Source organism: Salvelinus sp. IW2-2015, linkage group LG4q.2 (assembly GCF_002910315.2).
Source record: "Salvelinus sp. IW2-2015 linkage group LG4q.2, ASM291031v2, whole genome shotgun sequence".
Lineage (NCBI taxonomy): Eukaryota > Metazoa > Chordata > Actinopteri > Salmoniformes > Salmonidae > Salvelinus > Salvelinus sp. IW2-2015.
In genome coordinates this window covers 22,027,002-22,054,004 of record NC_036843.1, presented here as the reverse complement: position 1 = coordinate 22,054,004, position 27,003 = coordinate 22,027,002, and the positions used below count along the sequence as shown (strand labels likewise).

Below are 27,003 nucleotides of genomic sequence, written 5' to 3'. Positions count from 1 at the left end.
ATAATCAATAATATTACAACCGGACAATAGCGTATTCAATAGAAAGGAAAAACAGTGAAGGGCGCATACTCGGTCACGCGCGCAAACCAGCTCTGCATTCTTCTTCAGTCCACTGACACAACGGTCTCATTCTTCTTCATTTTTCAGAAAACAAGCCTGAAACAATGTCTAAAGACTGTTGACATCTAGTGGAAGCCATAGGAACTGCAATCTGTGTCCTAACCCATTAGATACTCTATAGGCATACATTTCCTGGATGAATTTTCCTCAGGTTTTCATCTGCCATATCAGTTCTGTTATACTCAGACATTATTTTAACAGTTTTGGAAACTTTAGAGTGTTTTCTATCCAAATCTAACAATTATATGCATATCCTAGCTCCTGGGCCTGAGTAACAGGCACGCTTCTCATCCAGACGTCGAAATACTGCCCCCAAGCCATAAGAAGTTTTAAGGACAAAACGACTTACATTTGAACACTGCAGGAGACTCATTGCTCATCTTCTTTGCCATCTTCAATTAGTTTTTTTGTTTACTTTCAAAGAACTCTCAAATCTCGAAGCCCTCCTTTTATCCAGTTTGAATACATTGGTGTGAAATTCCCAAAATGTTGACATTTCCTTCATACTAAAAGCATACTACATTTTCAAAATGTCACACACAAAAAATTGTGCTGAAACTGCCTACTATTTAGGACGCTAGTATGGGTATTCGGACATGGCCATGGTTAAATTAAGACACTGGAGCCGACGTGAGACGTGGGTCGGAAAACGTATCTCAATTAGAGGTCGACCGATTATGATTTTTCAACGCCGATACCGATACCAAAAAAAGCCGATATCGATTAATCGGACAATTTTTTAAAATGTATTTTTATATATATTTGTAATAATGCCAATTACAACAATACTAAATGAACACTTATTTTAATATAATGCATAAATAAAAATCTATTTAGTCTCAAATAAATAATGAAACATGTTCAATTTGGTTTAAATAATGCCAAAACACAATGTTGAAGAAGAAAGTAAAAGTGCAATATGTGCCATGTAAAAAAGCTAACGTTTATGTTCCTTGCTCAGAACATGAGAACATATGAAAGCTGGTGGTTCCTTTTAACATGAGTCTTCAATATTCCCAGTTAAGATGTTTTAGGTTGTAGTTATTATAGGAATTATAGGACTATTTCTCTCTCTACCATTTGTATTTCATATACCTTTTGACTATTAGATGTTCTTATAGGCACTATAGTATTGCCAGCCTCCGGAGTTGATAGGCTTGAAGTCATAAACAGCGCTGTGCTTCAAGCATTGCTAAGAGCTGCTGGCAAATGCAGGAAAGTGCTGTTTGAATGAATGCTTACGAGCCTGCTGCCCGACTACCACTGCTGAATCGGACTGCTCTATCAAATCATAGACTTAATTATAATATAATAAACACACAGAAATATGAGCCTTAGGTCATTAATATGGTAAAATCCGGAAACTATCATTTTGAAAACAAAACGTTTATTCTTTCAGTGAAATACGGAACCGTTCCGTATTTTATCGAATGGGTGGCATCCATAAGTCTAAATATCGCTGTTACATTGCACAATCTTCAATGTTATGTCATAATTATGTAAACTTTTGGCAAATTAATCACGGTCTTTGTTAGGAAGAAATGGTCTTCACACAGTTCGCAACGAGCCAGGCGGCCCAAACTGCTGCATATATATACCCTAACTCTGCTTGCACAGAATGCAGGAGAAGTGACACAATTTCCCTAGTTAATATTGCCTTCTAACATGAATTCCTTTTAAATAAATATGTAGGTTTAAAAAATATACTTGTGTATTGATTTTAAGAAAGGCATTGATGTTTATGGTTAGATTTATTTTATTTTTTATTTCACCTTTATTTAACCAGGTTCTCATTTACAATTGCGACCTGGCCAAGATAAAGCAAAGCAGTTAGACACATACAACAACACATAGTTACACATGGAGTAAAACAAACATACAGTCAATAATACAGTAGAAAAATGTGTCTATATACAATGTGAGAAAATGAGGTGAGAAGGGAGGTAAAGGCAAAAAAAGGCCATGGTGGCGAAGTAAATACAATATAGCAAGTAAAACACTGGAATGGTAGATTTGCAGTGGAAGAATGTGCAAATTAGAGATATAAATAATGGGGTGCAAAGGAGCAAAATAAATAAATATAGTAGGGGGAGAGGTAGTTATTTGGGCTAAATTATAGATGGGCTATGTACAGGTGCAGTAATCTGTGAGCTGCTCTGACAGCTGGTGCTGTGACTGTGCTTTTTTGTGAATGCGTTTGTTAAATCATCACCCGTTTGGCGAAGTAGGCTGTGATTTGATGGTAAATGAACAGGCACCGCATTGATTATTTGCAACGCAGGACAAGCTAGTTAAACTACCAATATCATCAACCATGTGTAGTTAACTAGTGATTATGTTAAGATTGATTTATTTTTTGTAAGGTAAGTTTAATGCTAGCTAGCAACTTACCGTGGCTCCTTACTGCACTCGCGTAAAAGGTGGTCAGGCTGCCATGCAGTCTCCTTGTGGAGTGCAATGTAATCGGCCGATTACCGATTGTTATGAAAACTTGAAATCGGCACTAGTTAATCGCCCATGCCGATTAATCGGTCGACCTCTAATCTCAATGCAGGGACGAGATATGGCACTGTAGGCAGTTTACCGGAAAACTTGCAGTATTTATATTTTGTCAATGTATCACTGTGGATAAAGCTAAAATTTGGAGTACAGCATATCCCATCCCTGCATTGAGGTACGTTTTCCAACCCGTATCTCGTGCCGGCTCCACAGTGTCTTAATGTAACTATGATTGCGTTCCGACTCCAGTGCAGCTCAGTGTAAACAAGTGTAATGGTAGGGTGGGAATCTGCTGGCTAGGCTATCCCCAATCAATTTCCTTAGCTATTCGTAGTAAACTGGGGGTTTAATCAAAGGCATGTTCATGTGTTATCTTATTAAATTGCAAAACTGATTTACAGTTCTTCGATGCCCTTCATTTTTTGTCAACTTTATTGCCAATTGCTCATTATCTATTGATACATTTTGATTAGTTTTTCACAGTAGTTGCATAATGACCAAATATCTTAGCTATAACGCATGCATTTATTTTCATACTATTTTGTATAGTAATTTAGCCTAGTATTAATAATTTGTAATGAATTTGATATTTCCAAAGTAAACAAATGTACTGAGAATTGCATACAAAGGAGTGCATTCCCAGTGAGCAAAATTGGTTGAAAGAAATATAGCTTTCTTTTTGTTGTTTTTAGGATGCTGAATGAAAACATGGAAGGACAGATGTAAGAAAAGGACTGTGACAAATTCATGGCTGCAAACAAGAAGGAGAGAATAATGGTTCTTCATGAGGAGGGGGCTGCTGCCCCCATAGCACTGCCCTCGGCTGCCTCTCCCCCCGACCTCTTTGGTGTCCTAAACACAGGGCAAGCAAGTGCAGTTGTAGCCAATGAAGAAGCAAACATTCCAGCAACATCCACTCCAGGTTCTGAAATCGGTACTGGTCAAATGGCTTCTACATTGAACTCTGCTGCCAGCTCTAATAACCAACCAGAGAATTTACCACCAGAGAGCACCTACAGCGGTATCAAGATGATGTTAGAGAATAACAACATGTGGAATGAGTTTTTCAAATGCAAAACCGAAATGATAATAACCAAACAAGGCCAGAGGATGTTCCCTTATTGCCGCTTTCGCATCTCTGGTTTGGAGCCCTTCCAGAAGTACACTCTGCTCATGGATATCAACCCTGTGGACAACAAACGTTACAAGTGGACTGGGCAAGACTGGCAAATGAGTGGAAAGGCAGAGGCCCATTTGCTGAGACGGGTTTTCATCCATCCAGACTCTCCATCTTCTGGTCACCAATGGATGCAGAACCCAGTGTCATTCTACAAGCTTAAGCTCACTGACAACACGATGGACCAGGAGGGCAATGTAATTTTGCACCCAATGCACCGCTACTTACCACACCTGCATTTGGTCTCAGTTGAAACGGCTACAGAGGATATTCAGCTCAATGGGCCTGACGTGATAACCTTCACCTTTCCCCAGACCGAGTTCTTTGCTGTAACAGCCTACCAGAATGTACGCATGTCTCAGTTTAAAGCAGACTTCAACCCTTTTGCAAGTGGACCCAACTCCCAGGCTCTAAAGCTGGAAATGAGTCCCTCCAATGAGTTGAAGAAGGATGAAACCAGATCTCCCATTGAACTCAAGCCTGTGAAAGGCTTGAATGGCCTGAAATCTTTGATGGCGGCAAAACGCAGATCTAAAGACACTTCAACAGTAGATAAAGGACTCCTGAGCCCTGATGCTCAAAATGTTTCCCTTGCAGATGGTGATAAAACTGAGGTCAAAACTGATAGACCCAGCTCCAGGCTGAAATCAAGTCCCTCCAATGAGATTAATAAAGACTCAGCCCAATCTCCCAATGAGCTCAAGTCTGCGAAAAGCCTGAATAATCTTAAATCTTTGATGGGGAAACGCACTTCCAAAGATACTTCAGCAGGAGTCCAAGGACTTCTCGCTTCCGATGCCCAAAATGTTATGCTTGCAGACAGTGATAAGTCCGGAGTCCAAACAAGTCCCTCCAATAAGTCAAAAAAAGACAAAAACAGTTCTACCAATGACCTCAAGCCTGTGAAAAGCCTGAATAACCTGAAGTCTTTGATGGCAAAACACAACTCTAAAGGCACATCTGCAGTAGATCAGAGAGTCCTCAGTGAAGATGCTCAAAATGTTACACCTGTAGAGAGAGACAAATCTGGAGTCAACGCTAATGGACCCAGTTTAAGCACTCCAAAGCTGAAATCAAGATCCTCCAATGAGTTGAAAAAAGCAGAAACCACATCTCCGAAGGAATTCAACACTCTTAGAAGTAATCTGTCTTTGATGTCAAAATGCAATTCCAAAGACACTTCAGCAGTAGGTCAAGGACTCCTGAGCTCAGATGCTCAAAATGTTACACTTGCAGACAGTGAAAAGTCAGGAGTCAAAATGGATAAACCCAGCTCCTGCAAGAAATCAAGTCCCTCCAATGAGACGATGAAAGTTGAAACAATATCTCCCAAGGTGTGCAAGTATGTGAAGAATTCCCGAAAGTCTTTGCGTAGAAAATGCAACTCCCAAAAGACTTCAGCAGCAGATCATGGACAAAAGTCAGTCAGAAACACAGAGTCCACTGAATACTATTCTTGGTAAGTTCTGAAGTTCAGTAAGCTACATGTTAGCATTCTTGCTTCTTACTTTAAAATGCACTTCTAATCTTTTACCTTTCTCTTCTGAGCAGCACAACAGGTCCTCCCCAAAGTAACTTCCCTGGGCTGATCCGGGAGTGTCATCTGAAAATACGAAGGTGCAATGTTGAGAGAACCAATACAACTTGTAGTGTTGAGCAAAAAAACACTAAGGGCATGGTTGACAATGGCAAAGTTGTGGAAGTAGCTGTGAATTACAATTTTTCCCAGATTTCTGAACCTGAAGCCTTGTCCGGGAAGATTATTGAAAAGGTGGGAACACTGCACAATGGGAATGTGATTGGCAGTGACAAGGACCTCTTCAATTCATCTCAGTCCCAGGAACCGGTCAAGACCCATGTGTCAATCAATGACCAGCCAGCAAATGAAGTTGAAAACAGTCAAAAGGCTTCCCAGAGCTCCTCAGTGAGCTCTGAAGCAAAAATGACAGGTTTTGATGAACAGCTGCAGGGGAAGGCTAAACCACACAAACGACCTGAACCTGTGCCTTTGCCCCTTCTTGCACTCTACCTTCAACAGTTGAAGTCAAAATCCACATCTGTTAGGATCAAATCAAAATCTCCTCCGGTATTGTCTTCATCCCCATCTTCTTCCGTTCCAACCACCGATCCTGTTATTCCAGCTACCGATCCTGTTATTCCAGCCACCGATCAAACTGGCCCTGCCATGGACTCAACTGGCCCTGCCTTGGAATCTACTGGCCCAGCCTTGGAATCTACTGGTTATGCTGTAGTTCCAGCCAGTGGTCCTGCTGATCCAGCTATCAATCACATTGTTCCAGTCATTGGCCCCACTGGGCCAACCACGGACTATGCTGGTCTACCCACGGATATTTCAGTCCCAAACACAGATTTTTTTGTTCCTGCCACAGACTCATTGTTACCAGAACCTGCCTCAGTTTTACCAACCGCTGATCATTCGTTTCTTGTCCCTAAGCCTACCATATCCATTGCACTATCATCCCCCACCCCTTGTTTGCCAGCAACTGTCTTATCACCATTCCCTGACCCATTGTTACCAGCCCCTTCCTTGTCATCCCCAGCCCAAGAATTGCCACCTCCTGTACCTGTCACATTCAACCTAGCGACTGATTTATCATCACTTACCTCTGACCCTCCCTCAACTGCTCCAGCACTGTCATCAACACCTAGTCTTGCCAACTTGGAACCTGAATCTACCCCCTCGTTACCATCCCCTGGTCCTTCGCGAGGTGGCTTTGAGCCATCCTCACCTGCATCATTACCAGATCTTGAACCCCCTTTACGTTCCCCTGTTACATTGAAACCGGAAGCCGCCTTCCCCTCCTTACCTGTACATGCCTCCTCATTCCCAGCCCTTGAACGATTACTGCCCCCTACTAACCCTTTTGTTCTATCCTCTGAATTATCATCACATGGATTACTTTTAGGCCTACCTGCCCCTGATCCTTTTTTTAACATACCTTCTACCCACTTGTTGCCTTCCGCTCACTTTAACCCATTACCCTTTGAGGCAACCTCATTTTCCTCTACCTTCTCACCCTGGCTCACTTGCTCTGCACACTGCCTTATCCCCATCTCCCTCGGACACTGCCTTCATCATTCCAAGTCAATTATAAACCATTAACACACCGTCTACACTCCCATTCCAGTTATTCCCTTTTCATCGTTAGGTCCTGACCCATTGTCACCAACCCCATCACTGGCCGACCTCACTAACTTTTTCTCCATCGCCGAAAGCTGAGAGATAACTGAAGACTTTCCCAACAGTGAGGCACCTCCTGTCCCAAGTACCCCTAGCATACCAGTTAGTTCTACTTTAGCGATTGTTCTAGTCAGCCAACCCAGAGAAATAAACCCTGGAGATCTAGGAAAGGAGTGAAATCTGCCAAGGGTGATTCACTCCAGTGATTGATGGATCCACAGATGTCGCCATGCAGCCCAACCTGGAGGAAGAGGAGCAGCTGTTCGTCCTCTTTCACCTCCAAGGTACGGCGTAAATAGTTCAATGTATTTTTGTGTCAGTTATTTTGGTAACACTTTACTTACATTCATAACACCTTTATGAGTGTTTACAGATCATTCACAAGAACCTTCGTAACACATGTATACACGTACCCTAAGAGCACATGTTTTTGGCTTATCTTAGGAGAGAACACAGTGTAGGGCCTAACATGTCATTTACAATTGGTGCTCCTGGCCAGAACTGGCTCTAGGCCAGGCACTCCGTTTACTTCAAATCCACCTTCTCACGGAATATTGTCAAAGAAAAGTTCATAATCAATGACATAATTCCAAGGGCTGTTTACCCAGTGGCATCCTGCCAAATTGAGAGATCACGAGAGAAGACGCCACAGGCTCAATGCACACAGTCACTAACGTTAACCCTTGCTACTCCCAGACTGTTATGTGAAAGGTGTTCTGAATGCCTTACGTATACCCCCTTCAAGTTAACTATTACCGTTACTTCATGGTATGCCACGCCACCTGTGTTTCATTGGTTCTTATTTAAGGGGGAGGAGATCTTAACAAGGAAAATCCTTATTTGGTTTATGTGTCTTAGGAGTCCACGGTTTATCCTTAGCTAAAAAGCATTATGAAACAAGCATATTATAAGCTGTGCCAAAACACATAAGGCTCATACATGCTCACAAACAATTAACAAAGCATATCTATATCCATTGGATTTAAGGAAAGTGTATATTTAAAATAAGTCTGTAAATTGCAGGAGGACTTGAATCCACCTGGAGAGCCTGACACTTTGTGAGATGACGACTGCGCAACCTCAGAAACCCCCAGAGGCGACAGAAATGTACAAAAACAACCAGAATTTGATGATCATGCTCCCAAGCATGCTTTACCTGACGCCTGTTAAAGCAGTTCACATTGTCTCTTTCAGTTAGAGGACTAGAAACCACAGAGAAGAAAGAATAGTCGCTTTCGAGAAGTTTCTTTGGTGACCTAAAGGTTATGAGGCATCGGCAGGTCATTCATCCTCTGTTGCAAGAAGGTAACACAAATAAATGGCTGTTAATGACAGCGTATATACTTTTTTGTCAATAACTTCCTTGCAAACTAGCATGTGACTTCATGTCCCACTGTGATTTTCATGACAGTGATCATGTGATGTTTAATCTTACTCATGATGGTAGAATGCTTTAGTATGATGCATGTCTATGCTTGAAGATTGCTTATCTGTCATCTGTGTTTGAAGTTGGACTGAAGATGAGTTTACTGGATCCCACTCTGGTCATTGACCTGCAGTACCTAGGGGTTCGTCTACCTCTACCCTTTTTATGTCCAGAACCAAACTCTCCAGGGTTGGCATCTTCTCCAAGTTAGTAGCTATTTCATGTTGGAGTTTCTGTTTTGTTCAAATTGTTGAATATATTTTTAATAACCTGTTAAGAGTTTTATTAGGATAATTTAATACATTTTGAAAATAGCAATTGTTAATGTCATACCTTTTTTTCCCAGGTGGTTCAGTTCCCTTTGTTTCCAGGACAGGCAAACCACAGACTTCACCCAAATCAAAGGCTGGAGAGATAAGTTTGTCCCCTCGGACTTGCCATCATCCTCCAAGCCTGAAGGTAATATTTACATTAAAATCCTACATGTTCTTCTCTGATTTGATAAGGCAAATCCTCAAGACTCCATTCACATCAGCAGTTGTAACCTTTGACCTATGATTTGTCTGAAATATTGCATCGTGCTTTAACGTTGGCAAAACCAGAGGGGACACGTTTTACCTCTGATGTCTTTACAAAGCTTAACAGTAAACAGTCTACGCTATATCCCCTCTTGTGTTTTCTATACTATGTAGCCCTATAGGGGATACAATTTACTGTGTAGTGCTGATTCAAAATGTTTTTGTTTTTTTAAAGTTTGCCCAAGTTCAGATGTGGTCCCAAAGAACTTGTCGGCCTTCTGCAGTGACATGTTGGATGAGTACCTGGCTAACGAAGGTAAACTCATTGACGAGCGGGCTGCCAGTTTCACCCAGACCACCGTCGTCACCCCTGTGGTCTACCAGCTGCCCACAAGAGCACCAGCTACGTCCGAACCCTAGACAGTGTGCTGAAGAAACAGGCACCGGCACTTTCTTCCACCTTTGTCCCCCCATCCAAAAAACCCAGACTGCCCCTCACATCCAAAGGACTTAAAAAATCTGAGAAAAGGCAACAAAAAAAACTATGTTCAAAGCAGAACAAAACTAAACCAACTTCTGCAATAACCCCAACACCATTGCCCACTGAGCCACCACCACTGTTGATGGATCATTGCGCCCCCATCACCCACGATAACACAATTGAAACTATAAAAAGGAGACAGAGGAAGCCAAGGGTCAAGACTCCTCCACCAGCCCATACGCTCCTGTGTCCAGGCCAGAGGTAGAAGAGCCACCTCCCGCTGACCTGGCTCCTGTGGAAGAGGATGACTCGGACCCAGAGCCACAGCCTGCTGCCGAGACCAAGGTTGTGGTTCCTGGGCTGACCAAGGCCCTGCTCCGACAGAGGGATTTGGAGGACAGGGTTGTCTGGGAGGGCAAGCTCGGACCTGCATCACAGACAAGAGGGCGCCGGTCGCCCTCACCTCCCTCTTCACCTCAACGGTAAGATCAGTTACACCCCTACACAATACATCTGCTTATTGACTCTTTTGTGTGTCTCACATGAAGGAGCAAAGACGTGTTGTAGTACGTTTGTAGTTTCGATCTTGTTTTTAATAAGCTGATTTTTTTGAGTGTGTTATACCAACTCTACGATGGTATCCCTGAGAAATGTGCCACGCTAGCACTAACAGCGCAGGGCTCTCCCCTGCCTCAATGCGTCCCTGCCGGCTGGCTGTGTGTGTGCCAGCCTGGCACAGAACTGTCATATTTTACTTCCCACTTTTCTCTTCAGGCTTTGTTTGTGAGAACTCTACAGCTCCTATTAGGATCATAAAGCGCAGGGCTCCACCCTGCCTCAATGCGTTCTGTCGATTGGGCTGTGTATGTGCCAGCCTGGCACAGGCCGTCGTATTACCCACTGTGGAAGATTGAGTGCATCTTTGGCTGCAGCTGCCTCAGGCAGAAGGTGGTCCGTCCTCAAGAACTTAAAAGGACCAGATTCCAATGCGTCAAGAGAGGGCCTGTGGAAGCGGGGAAAGTGGAAGAGGATGAGATGGCATATAGTGAGTGTCCTCTAGTTTAAAATCCGCAGAATAAAACATTGTTCTATGAACAGTAAAAAAAAAAATCCATACAAAAACAATTTTGCTAACTACATTAGATTAGTTAAATACGTCACAAAGTGTGTCCATCCTAATGTTGTAGAAAATGACATTTTGCATTCATTTCCAACTTCAGCTCTCAGGAGCTGAGCGTATCAGAACCTGCTCCGCGTTTGAGAATTTGGTGAAGCAGATGGATGGAGAGACGGACCCGGAGCCCCTCCGCGCCCCAAAACCGGTCTACCTACCACATCTCCACTACAGGAAAAGAACCTTCAGTGGTGAGTTGTGAAAGGTGTTATATCTTATCCATAAGTGTTAGAATATACCCCTGTAAAAAATGTGATGTATATTCTTCACCCCCCTGCCTTTATAAAGGTGTATTTTTCTCAGGTTGAGCGAGGAAGGAGGGACCATGACATGTGCCAGAGTGCGGTGCGTTTCAAAGCAAGAGCACAAACCGACCTGGCGTCATTGACGACCCACTGCCAAACCAATAGACTCGCACCAGGTAAGTTCAATGAGTCAAATTTGACCACATATTTTTTTAAACCCCAAACATCAGTGTCTGTCTGAGAGTATATTTATCAGTCAGTGAAACACATCAGTAATTGGTTGCTTCCAAAATCATAGCCTACCCTGAAATGGCATTTCTAATGGTTGTTGACTTTCTCTTGATGTAGTGAACCCTCCAGTATGTTAGAGAAGTCGTTGTCCTGCCATGGTCCCAAGTACACAGAAGCCCTCCAAGCGTCTGGAGATCTTGTCTAAGTTAGTGGAGGAGCCTGGCGGACAGAACCTGGTGCTGAGAATTGTGTGTGAGACATGGCCAAGGACCACCTCAACAACCCCTTCTGGGTCAAGGTTACCTCATAAACCCGTGTCTCAGACCCCTGAGAAATGATGGCGAAGCTGCTCCGATCCACTACAAGGTACTCGTCGCTCAGGTCCCGAAACCAGACGGAGTGAGGAGGAGAATGGTGAAGAGAGAAGGTATGGATGGGAGAGGAAGATGAAAGAGAACTAATGGAAGAGCAGAGAGAGGAGGATAAAAAATTGGAGAAAGTACCTGTCGTGGAGGAAGTACCTGTCGTGGAGGAGTACACTGTCGTGGAGGAAGTGTGGGAGGAATGCCTGTCGTGGGGAAGTGCCCTGTCGTGGAGGAAGTGCCTGTCGTGGAGAGTGCCTGTCGCTGGAGGAGGTGCCGGCTGTCGTGGAGGAGGCCTGTCGTGAGGGTGCCTGTCGTGGAGGAGGTGCCTGTCGTGGAGGATGGTGTGTGGAGGGGAGCCTGTCGTGAGGGTACCTGTCCGTGGAGGTCGTTGTCGTGGAGGTAGTACCTGCGTGGAGAAGTACCTGTCGTGGAGGAAGTACCTGTCGTGGAGGAAGTACCTGTCGTGGAGGAAGTACCTGTCGTGGAGGAAGTACCTGTCGTGGAGGAAGTGGACAACAAGGCTGTGGGGCGTAGAAAGGATCTGAAATGGCAGGGCCTGCCTTTCTTAACAGGAATTTCTCCTTCTGGTCTCCTTACTGGCAACCTTAAGCTGCTAGAAATCTCAGACCAGGAACTTATCACGGTAAGCATTGTAATTACTTAGTTTCCCCCAAAACAAATCCAATAATCAGTTAATTTTCCTTCTCTTATTGATGTGGAATGGCACCCTATTCCCTATGTAGTGCAAATAAAAAAGACATGTTTTATGGTCACATGCACCAGATAAGTGCAGTAAAATGTGTTGTTTTACAGGGTCAGCCATAGTAGTACAGCACCCCTGGAACAATTAGGGTTAAGTGCTTTGCTCAAGGGCACATTGACAGATTTCTCACCTTGTTTGCTCGGGTATTTGCACCAGCGACCACTGTAGTGCACAGAGCTCTGGTCAGAAGTAGTGCATTATATAGGGAATAGGGTGCCATTTGGGACGAACACTATCTAGCTCTGAGGAGAATCCACACAGTCCATTGCTACTCAGTATTTCCCCCTGTGTGTCTTTAGGTGAATGGCAGGTCCTACCCCCATGCCAAGATACAACTGGGCATGATGGGAGCCATGCACCCAGCCAACCTTCTTGCTGCTTACCTCACGGGCAAGTTACGAAGGCCTGCCTGTCTAAAGCGGTCTATGGTGGCCTCCTCCTCCGTCCCATCACAAAAACACCCCTCAGAAACTCCTAAAGGTGCCACAGATACAAAGTCCTCTACAGGACAACCGGCCCAACTGGCAGCCATTTCTACCACCATGGTTACCACAAGTGTTCCCTCTACCACTCCAGTTGCTTCTGGCCCCAAGTTAATTGGTGAGAACAACTCTTTGTAGTGTTATTTTTTAGCTTAGTTTATCATACTACTGTATTTCAATGAAATCTCCCCCCACCCCTCAGAGACATTGAATTCTGATTCATATAACTGAATAATAGTCAATCCATTGTGAAAGACAAGTGTGGGAGACTGAACTGCTACCTCCATCTCTACTCCACAGTGACTAACCTGCCCCCCAGTGGGAAAGGTCTTCACATGCTTTGTAGTCAACCAGATCAGCTCCTCACAGTAGAGGCTGCCTGTAACTAGTGTTCCACCTCAGTTTCTGACTGTTACTCTGCCCTCTTCCTCTCTAGTGGTAGTGAACCCAGGTGCCAGTCTCTCTCAGGGGGCTCAGATGGCGCAGAACACCGTGACTGCTGCTGTGCGGATTCAGATTGTCACCGTGGTCTACCCAACCAAAACACCTAATGGGAGGGGTGGCGCCGCAGCCCTGGTATCTGCAGCGTCTGTTAGCTCCAATGCCCCCTCAGCACCAAGACATTCCACAGGTACACACCCAGTCAGTCCTGCACCACTGTAGCTGTAACTAGGCTAACCAACTCATACAATTACTCCTCAGCCTCCCACAGGCTAAGCCCTGGTCCTTTGCCCTGCCACTCTCATGCTCTGTTTGTGGTGGTGACCAATGAGCTTTCCCGGAACTGCCACGCAGAAGAAATATCAGCCTGGTGCAGAGAAGCACGAGATTGAACTTCACTCAACTTTCTAGAGTTTTCCCCGTTAGTTAACCTCTCTAGGATAGGTGGGACGGTAGCGTCCCACTTGGCGAAAATCCAGAAAAAATGTAGCGCGCCAAATTCCAATACACTACTATAAAAATCAATCTTTCATGAAATCACACATGAAAGACACCAAATTTAAAGCTACACATGTTGTGAATCCAGCCAACATGTCTGATTTCAAAAAGGATTTACGGGGAAAGCACACCAAACAATTATGTTAGCTCAGTACATAGCCACAGAAAACCACAGCCATTTTCCCAGCAAAAGATAGTAGTAACAAAAACCAGAAATAGAGATAAAATTAATCACTAACCTTTGAACATCTTCATCAGATGACACTCATATGACATCATGTTACACAATACATTTATGTTTTGTTCGATAATGTGCATATTTATATCCACAAATCTCGGTTTACATTGGCGCCATGTTCAGAAATGCCTCCAAAATATCCGGAGTAATTACAGAAATACTCATCATAAACTTTGATGAAAGATGCATGTTTTACATATAATTAAAGATACACTTGTTCCTAATGCAACCGCTGTGTCAGATAAAAAAAATTAAAAAAACACACCATGCAATATTCTGAGACGGCACTCAGATAGTAACAACATTTCTCCGCCATGTTGGAGTCAACAGAAATACGAAWTTACATCATAAATATTCCCTTACCTTTGATTATCTCCATCAGAATGCAGTGCCAGGAATCCTAGTTCCACAATAAATCGTTGTTTTGTTCGATAATGTCCATTACTTATGTCCAATTAGCTAATTTTGCTAGCATGTGTAGTACACGTGTCCAAACACTCGTGCAGATGCAGGCAAACGTCGGATGAAAACTTCAAAAAGTTATATTCCAGGTCGAATAAACTGATTCTCTACTAAGTTTGACCAATCTTCAGGATGTTGTTATCATTTATATCCAATAAGGTTCCAACCGGAGAATCCTTTTCGGTCTCTATAAGTAATGGAACGCGCGCGACCAAGAACTGGCAATCTGCCAGACCACTGACTCATTCCCCTCCGATCCGGTCCCACAACACAGCATAAGCTTCATTCCACGTTCTACTGACTGTTGACATCTAGTGGAAGGCGTATGAAGTGCAAACATATCCATATATTACAGGGAATTGAATAGGCGATGACTTTAACTTCTTATGGCTGCATCCTGCTACCGGAATCCATATGACAGCAGCCAGATAAAGTGCAGGGCGCTAAATTCAAACAACAGAAATCTCATAATTAAAATTCCTCAAACATACATGTGTCTTATATCATTTTAAAGGTATTCTTGTTGTTAATCCCACCAAAGTGTCCGATTTTCAAATATGCTTTTCAGCGAAAGCACTACAAACGATTGTTAGGTCACCATCAAACCACAATAAGCACAGCCATTTTTCCAGCGAAAGATAGCAGTCAGAAAAAGCAGAAATAGAGATAAAATTAATCACTAACCTTTGATTATCTTCATCAGATGACACTCATAGGACTTCATGTTACACAATACATGCATGTTTTGTTTGATAAAGTTCATATTTATAGCAAAAAATCTGAGTTTACATTGGCGCGTTAGATTCACTAGTTCCAAAAACATCCAGTGATAGTGCATAGCCACACCGTTTCAACAGACATACTCATCATAAATGTAGATGATAATACAAGTTATACACATGGAATTATAGATATACCTCTCCTTAATGCAACCGCTGTGTCAGATTTCAAAAAAACTTTACGGAAAAAGCAAATCATGCAATAATCTGAGACGGAGCTCAGAAGAATAGCCAAATTAGCCGCCATGTTGGACTCAACAGAAACCAGAAAATACATGATAAATGTTTCCTTACCTTTGATGAACTTAATCAGAATGCAGTCCTAGGAATCCCAGGTCCACAATAAATGCTTGATTTGTTCGATAATGTCCGTTATTTATGTCCAATTAGCTACTTTGGTTCGCGCCTTCTGTAAACAATTCCAAAGTCAGAAAGCTCCTCCACTATAACGTGACGAAATGTCCAAAAGTTCCGTAACAGTCAGTAGAAACATGTCAAACGATGTACTGAATCAATCTTTAGAATGTTGTTAACATACATCTTGAATAACGTTCCAACTGAAAAATTTGATTGACTTCAGAAGAGCGATGGAACAGACGTCCTACTCATGTGAAGGCGCATGGTGAATGCGTGATCAGCCCGTGGAAGTGATTACTCATTCCTGTCTCCTTCGGCCCCCCTTCACATTAGCGTCATCAGACAAAGTTCTGTTGACTGTTGACATCTAGTGGAAGCCGTAGGAAGTGAAAACTCATCTATATCTCGCTGTCATTTCAATTGAGAGCTTGGTTGAAAATCTGACACCTCAGAAACAATTCAAACAGGAAGTGGAACTTCTCAGGTTTTTGCCTGCCATATGAGTTCTGTTATACTCACAGACATAATTCAAACAGTTTTAGAAACTTCAGAGTGTTTTCTATCCAATATGAATAATAATATGCATATATTAGCAACTGGGACTAAGGAGCAGGCCGTTTAATATGGGCACCTCTGTGCACCTTTCATCCAAGCTACTCAATACTGCCCCTGCAGCCATAAGAAGTTAACAACGACCACTCTCAGAATTTTCACTTCCTGTTTGGATTTTTTCTCAGGTCTTTGCCTGCCATATGAGTTCTGTTATACTCACAGACATCATTCAAACAGTTTTAGAAACTTCAGAGTGTTTTCTATCCAATAGTAATAATAATATGCATATATTAGCATGTGGGACAGAGTAGGAGGCAGTTCACTATGGGCACGAAATTCATCCAAAAGTGAAAATGCTGCCCCCTATACCAAAGAAGTTAACACATCAACTGTTGGAATTGTGATCGAATCAACTAATTATTAGCCACGTTCAAGGCAATATACAGAAACAAAACGAACTATGCAAGACTTCGTGCTTTTCAGCTAAAACGATTGAACAGAATTCTTGCCACCAACAAAATGTTGAATATTTGGGGCATACAATCATCGCAGCTCTGACGATTTTGTTGTGAGGATACAGAATCAATAGACCATTTGTTTTGGTTGCAAAGAAACTGAAGATCTCGTACAATGCTGTGTACTACTCCCTTCACAGAACAGTGCAAACTGGCTCTAACCAGAATAGAAAGAGGAGTGGGAGGCCCCGGTGCACAGCAGAGCAAGAGGACAAGTACATTAGGGTTTCTCGTTTGAGAAACAGACGCCTCACAAGTCCTCAACTGGCAGCTTCATTAAATAGTACCTGCAAAACACCAGTCACAACGTCAACAATGAAGAGGCGACTCCGGGATGAGTTGCAAAGAAAAATACATATCTCAGACTGGCCAATAAAAAGAAAAGGTACAGGGATCGGACTGCTGAGGACTGGGATAAAGTAAAAAGATTAAGGTGGTCAAAAAAACATAGACACTGGACAGAGGAACTGCTTAGAATGCCAGCATCCCTGAGTCGTACATACATGCACTCAAACATATTCAGTTGGCCTTGCTGTTATGATTTTGTTGTCCTTGATGTCTTTTGACGGGGGGATGATTTTCATTTTTCTCTTGGGGGGGGGGGGGAGCGATTGGTTTGAATGAACGTGGGGGTCTTGGTAAGGATGGTGACCTGGCGTTTGAGAGCTTGGGCCGGTGGCTAATGGATCTGTCAACATTCCTTTTAGCAGGGTGTTGACCCTGGTTGCTTCTGTGGGTCGCTCTGGATGGGATTCTGTTAGATGACTAATGTGCTGAAGATGTTTAGCGGTTTCACTGCATAATTTTAAATATTCAATAAAAATAAAATAAAAACTATGCATGAGATAGTATGAAAAATTAACTATGCATGAGGTTTTGTTTTAGGCAGAACACATTGGAGTAGGATTCTATTGCATTGACAGGTACGACTCATACTCTACACAGACTTGAGCACCATAACCAATCAGAGCTGCAGTAGACCTATATGCAAATAGACCATTGCCATATATGGATCTGTGCCATTTACTTTGAACTGGACTATGTTTACAGCATGAGCGGTCGTCAGTAGATGTGCTTGTTTTGAGATCAAGGAGAGAGCTACGTGTAGCAACATGGGGGAGTTATTGCTTCCTCCAAGAGCACAAAATGTGTGCATTTTATAGACATCTTTGAAAAGCGAGTTGGGTAAAGAGCTTTTTTTTGTCTTGAAGGGACAGTGTTGTATTTTGAGACAGGCTTGAATAAGCTAAGTAGACAATAGGCAGAGGGTAGCATAATTTGTGTGATTCTCTGTAATATTGGTTTGAGGAGATAGTTCTTGCATCAAATAACACAACAACATTTTCAGTCACATCCTTGTCTTTAGGACAAGTGATTAAACAGGTTAGTGTCAAGCTCAGTTTTTTTTTCAAGTCTCATGGAATGTAGGCCTTCATTGAACACCACACATTGGCTGCTACTGTAGGCTGAACGATAGAACAGCTTTTTCCATGTTAAAATGTTATGGGATGCATTTTCTCCGTTGTTTTTGATGGTAGACCCCACTGTCGCGCCGGGTCAGAGAATGGTGCTGCAGTCGGTAAGGAACACCTCAGGGAACACCCTATACCGGAACCCCAACGGACAGCTGTTCCACCTGGTTGCCCTCAGCCAGCTGCAGGCCCTTAACCCCAACCTTGTCATGCACAACATGGGTGAGTGTCTGACAGTTGATTCTATTCATGCCAAGGCATTGCTGCTCTTTCACATGCAAGACTGACTATGTTGATGACTATGTTATGAAACAATGACTTGGACATTTTAGGAAGACAGATCAAGGATTCCCATGTATAATAAGTAATCTCCAATGAATGAATGTTGCTTAAATACATACTGTTTTTGTGTAGCATGCAGTGTATTAGGATACAGATTAAATAAGTTATGAACTTCATAGGGTGGTGAAAGTGAACACTGATGAGCTTGATGCTCCTTTCCATTAAATATTGAGGGTCTTATTCTGGTGAAATGATGATCGATGCTTGGCTGCCTTTGAGAAATATTTTTTCCCCATAATAAACTCATGTGGGCCATACCTGCACTGTATCTGCAAGCTGTTGTCTAGAGCACGTGCCAATACAGAGTGGGCACATTCACTATATACAGTCGTGGCCAATTTTGAGAATGACACAAATATTAATTTTCACAAATCTGCTGCCTCAGTTTGTATGATGGCAATTTGCATATACTCCAGAATGTTATGAAGAGTGATCAGATGAATTGCAATTAATTGCAAAGTCCTTCTTTGCCATGCAAATTAACTGAATCCCCAAAAAACATTTCCACTGCATTTCAGTCCTGCCACAAGACGACCAGCTGACATCATGTCAGTGATTCTCTCGCTAACACAGGTGTGAGTGTTGACGAGGACAAGGCTGGAGATGACTCTGTCATGCTGATTGAGTTTGAATAACAGACAGGAAGCTTCAAAAGGAGGGTGGTGCTTGGAATCATTGTTCTTCCTCTGTCAATCATGGTTACCTGCAAGGAAACACGTGCCGTCATCATTGCTTTGCACAAAAGGGCTTCACAGGCAAGAATATTGCTGCCAGTAAGATTGCACCTAAATAAACCATTTATCGGATCATCAAGAACTTCAAGGAGAGCGTTTCAATTGTTGTGAAAAAGGCTTCAGGGCGCCCAAGAAAGTCCTGCAAGCACCAGGACCGTCTCCTAAAGTCGATTCAGCTGCGGGATCGGGGCACCACCAGTACAGAGCTTGCTCAGGAATGGCGGCAGGCAGGTGTGAGTGCATCTGCACGCACAGTGAGGCGAAGACTTTTGAAGGATGGCCTGGTGTCAAGAAGGGCAGCAAAGAAGCCACTTCTCTCCAGGAAAAACATCAGGGACAGACTGATATTCTGCAAAGGGTACAGGGATTGGACTGCTGAGGACTGGTAAAGTCATTTTCTCTGATGAATCCCCTTTCTGATTGACAAGCTTTTTTCCGGATGCCATAAACAAAGGTGAGCGCTACCATCAGTCCTGTGTCATGCCAACAGTAAAGCATCCTGAGACCATTCATGTGTGGGGTTGCTTCTCAGCCAAGGGAGTGGGCTCACTCACAATTTGCCTAAGAACACAGCCATGAATAAAGAATGGTACCAACACATCCTCAGAGAGCAACTTCCCCCAAATAACCAGGAACAGTTTGGTGATGAACAATGCCTTTTCCAGCATGATGGAGCACCTTGCCATAAGGCAAAAGTGATAACTAAGTGGCTCAGGGAACTAAACATCAATATTTTGGGTCCATGGCCAGGAAACTCCCCAGACCTTAATCCCATTGAKAACTTGTGGTCAATCCTCAAGAGGCGGGTGGACAAACAAAAMCCCACAAATTCTGACAAACTCCAAGCATTGATTAGGCAAGAATGGGCTGCCATCAGTCAGGATGTGGGCCAGAAGTTAATTGAGAGCATGCCAGGGCGGATTGCAGAGGTCTTGAAAAAGAAGGGTCAACACTGCAAGTATTGACTCTGCATCAACTTCATGTAATTGTCAATAAAAGCCTTTGACACTTATGAAATGCTTGTAATTATACTTCAGTATTCCATAGTAACATCTGACAAAAAATATCTAAATACACTGAAGCAGCAGACTTTGTGAAAATGTATATTTGTGTCATTCTCAAAACTTTTGGCCACGACTACACAAAACATTTAGTGACAGAACCATCAGTAGATTTGAAAATGCGATGGAAACCAATTTAACTCCCTTTTCTCCCCAATTTTCGTGATATCCAATTGCGATCCAATTATGATCTTGTCTCATCGCAGCAACTCCCCAATGTGCTCGGGAGAGGCAAAGTCGAGTCATGTGTCCTCCAAAACATAACCCACCAAACCGCGCTCCTTCACACCTGCCCGCTTAACCCGGAAGCCAGCTGCACCAATGTGTCAGAGGAAACACCGTTCAACTGATAACCGAAGTCATTCTGCAGGTGCCCGGCCTGCCACAATGAGTCGCTAGAGCCCAATAACACAGCCTGGGATCGAACCCGGGTCTGTAGTGATGCCTCGAGCACTGCGATGCAGTGCCTTAGACCGCTGTGCCACTCGGGAGGCCAACCTCAAGTTATTTTTATGCACAGACGTTTATCCACAACAAGTCAATTTGATGGAAACATCTCTGATGGGGAAAATGCTTATTTTAGAATATTCAGATGAAAAATCTGTCGCAAATTGGATGGAAACCTAGCTACAGCTGAACTTTATTATATTTTCTTTTTAGGTGGGATGATCAGTTTAACCATGCCTGCGTGCTTGACCACCACGAACAGCTCCACCTCCTCTCTCACCACATGGCAGAGCAAGGGCCCTGGTAGCTGTGCTTCCACCGTCAGTACTGTCCCCCTTGTCACTTTCCCAAAGACCCAAACTGCATCCAGCACCACTATCACCGCCACTAAAACCACCCCATGTTACGTTAGTCTCTCACCCACTGTGACAAATGGCGGGACATACACCTTGGAGATTGTTCCTCAGACAGGCAACAAGGAGCCCATCATCAAGTGTCTGACGGTGCCAGCTCAGGGCTTCTCTAAGGTGATGCCTGTAGTAGGGGGTGTTACTGTGCTGCAGCCTCACCCGGAAACCACAGTAATTACTGTCAAATCCCCAACAAAGATGGTTACGAACACAGGTGTCAAAGCTGACAATATCTCCACAGTGACCTCCAATGTAGACTCTAATGTAGTCTCTGAGGTGTATAGTTGGATGCGGCCTTGCCAGAAAACCAAAACGCCTCCTAAATCCACAAAACCCCCTAAAGGACCCCAGTTTAAATTTATAAAAGCTGATGCTATCTCCCCAGTGGACTGCAATTTAGACCCTAATATCCAGCCTGAGGTGTTTAGAGTGCTGCAGCCTCCCCCTCAACCCCTCAACCCCCCTATAACCCAGGTCACAAAGACAGGCATCAAAGATAACACCATCTCCACAGCAGACTCCAATCTCCTTACTAAGATGGTTCATGTTGATGACCCCTACCAGACATGGACAGGAAGACCGAAGAGGAAGGAGGTGGAGGACCTGGTGGAGGATGAGTACCATTTGGATGAGAAGATGGACAACTCATCTGACGAGACAGATTCTGACGATTCAAGTGTTAATAAAGAGGAGCTCATCGACGTCATCAGTGTAAGAACCATTTTAACTTCATACAGCACGTCTGTTTTGAGACTCTAGTTACCTAAATCTCATATTCTCTCGTTTTTGTGACTAAACAGTAGTAGTCTGTTTCTTTCTTTGTTTTTCTATTTGTGTGGGTAGGTCTGAGTAATTTATGTAAACAGTCTGTTGTTCTGTACCTCAACTATAGCGCCATTATGCCTTAGTTTTAATATTCAAGTCTGTAGTTTGCCATTTAGACTCCATGATAGAGCTTCATCCTGTTGCATTCTGTAGAAGCAGCTGAAGCACAACGTGGAGGAGAGGCATCGCCGTTTTGAGCTCCATGGGTGCTTCCAGCGGCTGAGAGAGACACTGAAACTTGCCCAAAAAGCTGCGAAAGTGTATATCCTTAAAGAAGTAAGCACCTATAAAAGGATGGTTAACTTTTTCTTAAAATGTTTACTTACTTTGACTTTATCCAAACCATTGTTCATTTTGTTCAATTTAATTATCCCTTTTAATTACTGTGTGTGTCCAAAATAGCACCTTATTCCCTATATAGTACACTACTTTTGATCAGAGCCCTATATAGGGAATAGGGTGCCATTTAGGACTCAGACAAGGTATCTGTATATTTTAATAATGTGGCCAGTCAGAGCTGTGCTTTGTTTTGTTGAAGCATCCGTCGTCAATAGATTAAAAAGTGAACTAAAATAAATGTATGTTACCAGGCAACGGAGGAGATCCAAATCCTGACTAAGAAAAGTACCGACGTGGAGAAGCTAAGGAGTTCACTGACCCTGGAGAGAGCAGCTTATGTCAAGAAGATGTCCCAGTTAACTGGTAATAATGGACACTGCTGTAACATTCAACCAACATTCAACTAACATCTTTCCCTCCACAGGAGAGTCTGAGAAGCAGATCCTGAGGAACATCCAGTATGTTTGTTCCCAGCAGAAGAGTGAGGAGCTACTCGTCAACAGGAATATGCAAGGAGTTCCCAAAGTCTCCTCTGCTGTCTCGTCCTCTTCAGCTGTCTTGACCTGCAGTGAGGCCAGGTCGAGACCAAGACCAAGGCACATGGGAGGAGTGACAGCAGAAAAGGAGAAGGAGGACAGGGAGGAGGTGATGGAGGTGGTAGACCTTCTGGAGGACACGGAGGAGGACAGGGAAGCGGTGATGGAGGTGGTGGACCTTTTGGAGGACACGGAGGAGGAGAAAACGGACAACTCCTCGGATGAGACAGAGGATTCTGCCAATGATGACGACAACAACGTTGAAGGGGACGTCATTAACATCAGTGTAAGAACTGTTATACCTCATTCTAAACTGGGTGGTTTGAGTCCTGAATGCTGATTGTCTGTGGTATATTTAAGCAATAAGGCCCAAGGGGGTGTGGTATATGGCTAATATATCACGGCTAAGGGCTGTTCTTATGAACAACGCAACACGGAGTACCTGGACACAGCTCTTAGCCGTGGTATATTGGCCATATATCACAAACCCCCGAATGTGCCTTATTGCTATTATAAACTGATAGCAAATGTAATGTTTTGTCTTACCCGTGGTTTACCATCTGATATACCGCGTCTGTCAGCCAATCAGCATTCAGGGCTCGAACCACCCAGCTTATAACAGACCGTATACCACGGGTATGACAAGACATTTATTTTTACTGCTCTAATTACATTGGTAACCAGTTTTATAATAGCAATAAGGCACCTCGGGGGTTTGTGGTATATGGCCAATATACCACATCCCCTCGTCCCTTATTGCTTAATTATACAACACAGTTCGGTTTCTGTCTATTAAAATCTAGTCGTTTTCTCTTGAGAATTATGTTTTTCTTTGTTTTTTTAACTTTGACTCATCTGTCTTTCAGGATGTTGAAGAAAGTGCGGTAGAGGAGGAGGCTGTAGACATTGAGAGTGTGGAAGACAATGCACAGAAGAGCACCACTTCACAACTGAAGGCAAAATACGCTAAAGAAGTGGAAGGAGAAATAGGACCCAAATTAAGAGTATGTCTCCCCCTCGATGTTATTACAAAGTCATAAACAACCTTTTAATGCCTTCCTTCAAATATGCTTGTGCTGTGATTTCACTGTCCATGGTTATAATTTACAGTGTTCTTGGTTCAATGTTACCATTAGCACTCGGACTTGCACAACCCATACGAGAGACAACGCTCGTTGCATAATTTTATTTAGTAAAGAATCTCTTCAGGAAATAATAAAGTATTCTCTATGTTATTTAACAGGACCGAAAACAAGTCTTTGACCTGAGAGACAAATGCGAGCGCCTTGAAAAACTGAAGAGCGGGCTGACCAGGGAGAGAGCTGGTGATATTAAGAAAATCTCAAAGAAATCTGGTAATGAGCCTTACATTTCACCCCCCTTCTCTCGTCTCCTATTCGGTCTCCTTCCTATAACACTGGCCTGTGTTCTCTCAACAGGAAAGACAGAGGAGCTCATCATCAGGAAACCGCAGGACATCTCGACCAAACTGAAGGACATGGTGTTCAAAAGGAAGTGGAGAGGGCCGTCCTCAAAAGCGTCCTCATCATCGGTCTCACCCAATAAAACAATTTCACTCAGGAGCACTCGACAGCCTGAGCCAAAGTCCCTGGCACCCGGCCTCAAGTTAAAGGTCGTAGCCACCCCAGTCCCCCACTCTATCCCCCAAAAGCCTGCACCCCAACGACCCAAGACAAGGCCCATCATCACACCACCTTCCAGTAAACACCCCTCAATGTGGCGTTCGCCGGGTGAAAGGACCAGACCTAACATCCTGTCTCGCAGAAAAATACAGACTGCCCCAGGTGAGCCTCCCGTCCCTCTGACCCTGTTACTGTATCAGCACCCAATGGGCCAGGTTGACTTCAATAAGACAGACTGCTGGTCTAGAGACTGAACTTTCATGTGAAGAAATTAATAATTTAGATCCTTTTTTTCTGCCTCCCCAACAGATTCCCCACCAGTTCATGCTGGGTTTCTCCCTCAAATGCTGTCTATAGTGGGTGGAGTGATCACATCTCAGCAGGTGATCGCCATGCAGTCTGCCCGTTCTCTGCTGCCGGTAGGACGCGTCACTGGAATCGAAATGCAACAGTCTCAAACACCAGGTAGGCTTGTAGTGACACAAGGCACACTGCATTGACTCATAGTTGCATTGAAATGTTTTCTGATTTGATTTGGATTCTTCTTAAATTTCTCACCTTTTTTTTTTTTAGGTGTCGCTTCGGTCACCATCATTATCCCCTCAATGTCCAAACCTGACGTCTCTCCTCAACGAGATCTTCATCCTCAACCAGCAGATTACCACAGATAACAACAGCAGCCCCTGAGGTCCTCCAGTGGTCTCCCGCATACCACACACCGAGCCTGGGCAGATGGGGACTGTGAGGGTACCCACACCTCCGACAGACAGGGTGCTACCACCACCAAAGACGGAGAAGGCAATCATCGGAGATGGAAATGACGAGCGTTCCCTCAGCCCCTTGTTCCTGAGACCGGATGAGGACAAGGGCCAGGAAGAGACTTTCAAAGGCCCAGTTCTGCCAGTACCACAGGCAGAGGACCTTAAAGTTGGTTTTGGATCTAACCTGAAACCATCAGAGACTGCTTCTGTTTCTGCTCCTGCTGTCAATGGGCACAGCCAACAAGCAAAAACATGCACTACAAAAGTTCAAGAGGTACTGCAAAAAGCACTGACCCCGCCACTGCTGCTGCAGATGAGGCCCATGCCAAGACTAGACCCACGATGACTAAAGAGCAACCCTCAGACATAGAACTAAGCACCAACTCACTTAGGCCCAGGTCAACATTGTAGCCATCTCCTCAATACCCCCTTTCACATAGGCCGTATTTTTGTTTAGTTTTAGAAGCGATACTACCTAACGGTGCATATCGGAAAGACTGACATAACTCCTGTCAGAACAGTGTCATGTTTTTCTGTTCAAATCTCTGTTATCTACACCTGTATTTATGAAGTGTCTCAATAAGAGTACAGATCTAGAATCTGTTTAACCTTTTAGATCATAACGAATAAGCTCACATGGATCTGATCCTAGATCAACGCATCTCTAAGACACTATAAATACAGGCCCTGAATTGTTGCTTTTCTTTCCCTCATTTTAAAGAGGAGATGCAATGAATATTGTATAATAAGCTGCCAGGACCTTGGTACATTTAAGGGTGTCCAGTATGTTCTGCCTTTAAGGGTTACACACATCGCACCGAATGTAGATCTCCTGTCGTTTACCGCTTGTTGTTCAGCGAGCTGTTGACGTCTTCGCACGTTTTTATATGTAAAACCGGTTTGCACTCGGTTCACAAGTACTCTCAGCAGACAAACGCAATTGGTGTGTTCGAGCCCTTAGAGTATATTATTTGTTCTATCAGAGCAAGAGGATTTGTAGACAGACATCTGATGGTACGGATGCCAGTTCTGTTCATAGTACTGTTGTGTGTGTATAGGGCCTCTGAAAAAATCCTGTCTCCATATTGGAGTGGGAGATCTCTGTTTCTTCATGTTTGTAGTTACTTCACCTTTAAGGAACATTTAATCTGTAATTATAATTTTTTTGTATGGCACAATGTTTTCTACACTAACTACTAACCGCTCAGTTTGCAGTGCAGACAACAAATCTCAACATAGAAAACCCTTGATAAATGTGATCATAATAGGTCCCTGTAGGATGGACAGGTCATTGAATCTGCAGCGCTTGTGACTTTCTTCTAAGAGCAGCTTCACTTCAGTGATGTATGTAATAATTAGACCCTGACATTCACTATAATATTAGTAGAAATGACTATGCAAGTGTCCCAAATGGCACCCGATTTCCTATATAGTGCCCTACTTTTGACCAGGGCCCTGATCAAAAGTAGTGTACTATGTAGGGAATAGGGTGCCATTTGAGAGAATTTGTGTATTTGAGGGAAATGAAAGCTGTCGTTGCTGTAATAATTTTTATGCTGCTAAGAGGTAAAGCTTGCAGAATTAAAAGCCAGCCATCTCGTTAAACTGCATCAAGACGTGTTGGTTAGAACCATATAGTGTAGATTGAATTTCTGTAAAAATATAAACTCCATTTTTTTTAAATAATAGGCCATGTAAATAATTACGTTTTTCCACTTTGAGAACGATGGTTGTTTTTTTGTAAAGATATTTCTCATGTTTTTATATGGGGTCAATAACTGTTACGTTTAGGATGTTGACGTAAGAGAAAGGAAAGATACCTTGAAATAAAATATAATAATGAACATCGGCTGCCAGATTTACGTTTCTGATGCAGTTACTTTCTGACTGTAAAGATTAAGTGAGTTA

At 43.3% G+C, this 27,003-nt stretch overlaps 1 protein-coding gene across 1 annotated transcript; it reads left to right on the top strand.

The window, feature by feature from the left end:
• The first annotated feature begins 716 nt into the window (after positions 1-716).
• Positions 717-26,939, top strand: LOC111963001 (MAX gene-associated protein). Its single transcript, XM_070443297.1, is given in 33 exon segments — positions 717-750; positions 3,347-5,255; positions 5,348-6,860; positions 6,863-6,917; positions 6,920-6,946; positions 6,949-7,119; positions 7,122-7,190; positions 7,193-7,289; positions 8,025-8,105; positions 8,197-8,303; positions 8,508-8,630; positions 8,771-8,800; positions 8,803-8,883; positions 9,178-9,330; positions 9,333-9,659; positions 9,662-9,905; positions 10,356-10,468; positions 10,651-10,788; positions 11,609-11,779; positions 11,876-12,081; positions 12,501-12,801; positions 13,120-13,314; positions 18,064-18,219; positions 20,795-21,702; positions 21,970-22,092; positions 22,407-22,518; positions 22,580-22,977; positions 23,558-23,695; positions 23,935-24,046; positions 24,131-24,496; positions 24,644-24,799; positions 24,908-24,954; positions 24,956-26,939. Coding segments are annotated over 33 exon segments (9,171 nt in total). The 3' UTR covers positions 25,466-26,939.
• The last annotated feature ends 64 nt before the right edge of the window (positions 26,940-27,003 follow it).